At 36.6% G+C, this 4,373-nt stretch overlaps 1 protein-coding gene across 1 annotated transcript; it reads right to left on the bottom strand.

Annotated features, from left to right (window-relative positions):
* Window positions 1-326: 326 nt before the first annotated feature.
* grxcr1b (glutaredoxin and cysteine rich domain containing 1 b) lies at window positions 327-1,529 on the bottom strand. The gene is made up of 2 exons (XM_088354864.1): window positions 909-1,529; window positions 327-832 (listed from the first exon to the last, which is right to left on the bottom strand). The coding sequence occupies exons 1-2, from the start codon at window positions 1,317-1,319 to the stop codon at window positions 788-790; spliced, it is 456 nt and encodes a 151-aa protein (XP_088210990.1). The 5' UTR covers window positions 1,320-1,529; the 3' UTR covers window positions 327-787.
* Window positions 1,530-4,373: the final 2,844 nt, after the last annotated feature.

Below are 4,373 nucleotides of genomic sequence, written 5' to 3' on the forward strand. Positions count from 1 at the left end.
CATTCAACATTTTATAAGCAAACATGTATACCTATCTAAAAGCTCAATTTTACACATTTGTTTCAGTGATAATAACTTTATTTTGTTTTCAAAGGAGATTGCCTAGGATGCCTGTTCGTTATTTTGACAATTATCCCTGTTGGTTATTATTTGGACTGTTTACATCATTGTTACTAAGGCTCAGGGGAGGGCTTTTAGAACAGGTAGGAATGTCTTATTTGGGGGTTGGGTCCTTTCCTATTCTCATTGCAAGTTCAAAATCCATTGATGGTGTTCCATCTATCACCTTTCATCTCTGAATAAAAAACAAAGACAAGAGACAACAATTTCAGCTCATGAGGAGATGGGATTAGCTCATGTCCTGATCTTCATCCGACCAGAACCTCAACAACTCCCGTCATTTATTCATCTATAGAATTAGGGGAGGGATAACTGACATTACATGGGGTTACAATCAGAAAAAGGGGAACATCAAACACACCGGCATCACACCAATATGACAATGCAGCTTGTCTCTAGGAAAAATGGTGGATGAGCTTGAGTAGACCACCAAATGATACAACTCTCAGAAGCAATGAAAATACTCTAATCCACAGTAAGGTCCCTGTAATGTGTAATATTTGTAGCAAATGCATAGTGCATTTACATTATTCCCTTCAAAAGTCTTCTCTCCTTATTTTGAGTGTCTACGGAAATAGAAACCTATCAAATGTTTATCTGCATCTTGAAAAAGTCAATGAAGTTTGAATAGTAATTATTTAATGATGAATCATACTTTTAAAGAATTTTAATATTTTTCCCAAGGTTTCCTTTTCTGGTGACGAAGCGGGCCCTTTAAGAAACACAAAATAGCAGTTGTGATAAACAGCACTTCATACCTAAAGATAACGGTGCAAAATTTCACTTACAGAATACATTTTGGAGAGATTATTGTAGAGCACTTGGCCTGCGCTCACTTTGTTTTTTACGCCTCTGACGGTTCCATTTTTGCTGCAGATATTGAGTCGCGTGTTGGTGAAAATTGTCTCTTTCTTGGCACTCGCATACAAAAGCAGGTCGTCGGGTTCGCCACAATTCTCTTCCTGGTAAGATTTAACCTGAAGACCTTTCAGGTGGCTGTTGGCCTGGCTGGGAGGAGACGAGACCTTCGTCTGGTTTTCCAATCCGTTGAGGCTTTTGGAGTCCGCCGGATCGGAATCCGAATGGTAGCGCAGCGTTTCGTCCTTGAAGACTTCAGCCAACACTCGTCCACTGTTGGCAGAAGCTACCCTGAACCTGACTGTCTTCACAGTCCCCTGTTTCAATTTGGAACCCTCCATGGAAACACAAGAATACTTCACATTTTACACTCTGCTCAAAAAGCCCGGACATATTCGTTCAGCTCAAGCCATAGTCACTTGCTGCGTAATTATGGAAACATAAACATCCCGACGCGCCAAAGTGAACTAGAAATACCCTGAGTACAAAAACGAGATGCCAAATTGTTGAATAATGAAGGAGTCGTTGTCATGGCAACAGCTAAAAGAGGAAAACTGTCAGCCGATACGTGTCAGCGTGTTCAATTATTGACCGTCTGTTTTCAAGAAGCAGATATCTGTGTCTTGTTTTTGAAAGATCTACGAGGAGAGGTGTGATGGACTGGCAGTGACTAAGAATGATCCCTCAAGGAACTATACATGACCTTTTGTGCAAAGTAATCCCTCCTCAGTTGTATCTGACCTTGAACCTGAACCAGCAGCTCAAACGATCTGTGTAGTCCAGGGATCTCCAACCTGGTGCCCGCAGGCATCAGAGTGCCCCCTTAAAACAAATGAAGTGCCTGCGCATCTTTTCTCAAAATAGCTCACCAGTGCTGGGTCATTGTGAATGTCTAGTAAGATTTTTTTTATTTGTTGACTAAGTCTATTTAACCCTATTTTTAATAATCAACCTGGTAATGACATAGTATCAATATAGTCATAACATAAGTTTTTTTTTTTTTTTTTTAAATCATAAACATATTTCAGTTCATGGCCTTCATTGATGAAGAAAATCTATTGAAGTATTGATGATTATATTATCGCAATAATTTAAGAGAGAAGAATAGGAATCTATTAGTGTATTAAACAAATGTATTTATTCATCTGTCAATTTATCTATTTCACAGGAAATACAACAAACAAAATTCCAATTAATGGGTTTTATAAGGCAAATCATCCCAAAAAATGTGTATTGTTTTAGCTAAGTATATGGGTACCTTTTTAGCTTTGTAGCTAGCTATCTTTCCACCTTTTTAGTTTTTTAGCAAGCTATCTAGCTAGCTTTTTAATTTGTTTTTGCATGCGATCTAGCTCACGTTTTACTTTTCATCAAGCAAACTTTTGAGCTCTTTTCTAGCTATCTATCTAGCTTTGTTTTAGGATTTCTATCCAGCTATTTAGATGGCTTTTTACTCTTTTAGCTAGCTATCTAGCGTCCTGTTAGTTTTTTTTTTTTTTTTTTTTTTAATCTACCAGTTAACCTTTCAAGAAAACTATCAAGCTACTATTTTAGCTATTTATTAATCTATCTATCTAGCTTTTTACATGTTTTGCATCCTATCTGGCTAATATGTCACCTTTTTTGCTAGTTATTAAGCAAAATTTTGGTCTCCTTTCGAGCTAACTAGCTTTTTTGTTTTTGTTTATGTTTTTTTTTGGGTGTTCCTTCCAACTATTTAGATGGCTTTTTTTCTCTTTTAGCTAGCTTCCTTGCTCCCGTTTAGTTTCTTACCTGTTTACCTTTCAAGCTAACTATTAAGGCTACCTTTTCGGCAATTAATCAAGCCACCTAGCTAAGTTGCTATTTTTAAAAATGCATATCGAACTGAGTGCCCTTTGCGCTCATGAGTAAGTAGCTTGACCCATGAAAAAGATTAAAGACCCCTGCTGTAGTCCGTGGACAAGTTAAAAATAGTTTACCATTGATACAGCTGACTTTGTGAGAGTCTACAAAACTTGTAAATATGGAAATATGTTTATAGAAAATGTTATAAATTGGTACAATCAGTTTTTAGAAACTATCATTAACAGTCTCTTAAAAAATGTTATCCTTTTTTTTCAAAGTATCAGTAATGGCAGTACTTTTATTGTTATCATGTAATCGTCCTTTGACAATCACAAACTTGAAATTAAAGGGTCATTGTAATATTTGACCACCAGATGTCACTGTGTTACAAAGGTAGGCCATCAGGGCCAGCGAGGCCTTCTCTGCTGGCCTAAAAAGTTCTGAATCATGTAATGTTCATTTTTTTTGTCCTTTAATACTTTATAAATAATTCAACATTTTGCCAGTACCACACAAAAAAGTAAAGAAAACAATTCCCATGTCTGCTGCTTCTATAGACCGGACATTTTCAGCCTTAAATCTAAAAAAAGAGTATCCCAGAAATACGACAGGACAGGCTCGACTTTCAGGACTAGTTTTGATCGCGACATAAAATACTTAGTGATGGAACTGAAACGCACGGATAATCTGTACAAGAGGGTAATTAAAAAAAATTGTAAAGAAAGGAGGATGGATTTTTGCACAAATAAAAATGTTTTTTGATGAGTAAATTGTGGCTTTATTCCTAAATATTAGTGCAATTTCATGAGGTTATTACTGAGTTTTTTTAATACGATATGTGTTGCAGCTTAGCTGCAATGAATTTTTTATAGCCATAAAATAGTTATTTGCCCTGCGATTGGCTGGCAACCAGTTCAGGGTGTCTCCTGCCCACTGCCCGATGATTGCTGGGATGGGCTCCAGCAACCCCGCGACCCTACTGAGGATAAGCGGTGCAGCTAATGAGATAATGAGATGATGAAATAGTAATTCAGACGTAGCACTACTGAAGGCCTAGGTGTGTAATTGTTTTTTTTGGGGGGACCCTAAGATGCAAGATCATTGTCAGATAGGTGAGGCTCCTGGTGTGTAGTAATGAACAAAAAATTCTTGACCTGGCAGTATTTAAAAAATGCACAGTTCTTCCTTAATCAGATTTTCATTTGTAGTACTTTACCATTTACCATTTGATGCATTGTTATATTTCTTAACATTTTCGTTTGTCAAGCCTGATGACAATGCTTGACAAACGCATGTGGCTGTAGTTTTGCCGCTTTAAAGTAATAGTATATTGCTTTCAAATATGATATCTTAGATTTGAGATCAATAATAGCAGAATATAATTCCCTGCCACGAGATATTAAAAATTACAATAATAAGATAACTGTAACTATTTTTTCTTATGTTCAACGAATACAATAACAAGATTAAAAGCAATCGTTTAAAGGTTAAAATTTAACCTATCAAGCAATAATTCATTCAATATACATGTAGTGTAACTCCGGCACAGTAGATGGCAGTAGCACGTG

The sequence above is a fragment of the Urocampus carinirostris genome, chromosome 15 (genome assembly GCF_059441175.1).
Source record: "Urocampus carinirostris isolate Australia breed hairy pipefish chromosome 15, RoL_Ucar_1.0, whole genome shotgun sequence".
In the NCBI taxonomy this organism is placed as follows: domain Eukaryota; kingdom Metazoa; phylum Chordata; class Actinopteri; order Syngnathiformes; family Syngnathidae; genus Urocampus; species Urocampus carinirostris.

Bases quoted from the DNA above. Each gene is read 5' to 3' on its own strand.
- grxcr1b (XM_088354864.1), bottom strand. From the start codon at position 1,319: ATGGAGGGTTCCAAATTGAAACAGGGGACTGTGAAGACAGTCAGGTTC. The intron at 833-908 runs GTAAGTGAAATT...TGTTTCTTAAAG, and splicing joins ATCTCTCCAAAATGTATTCT to GGCCCGCTTCGTCACCAGAA.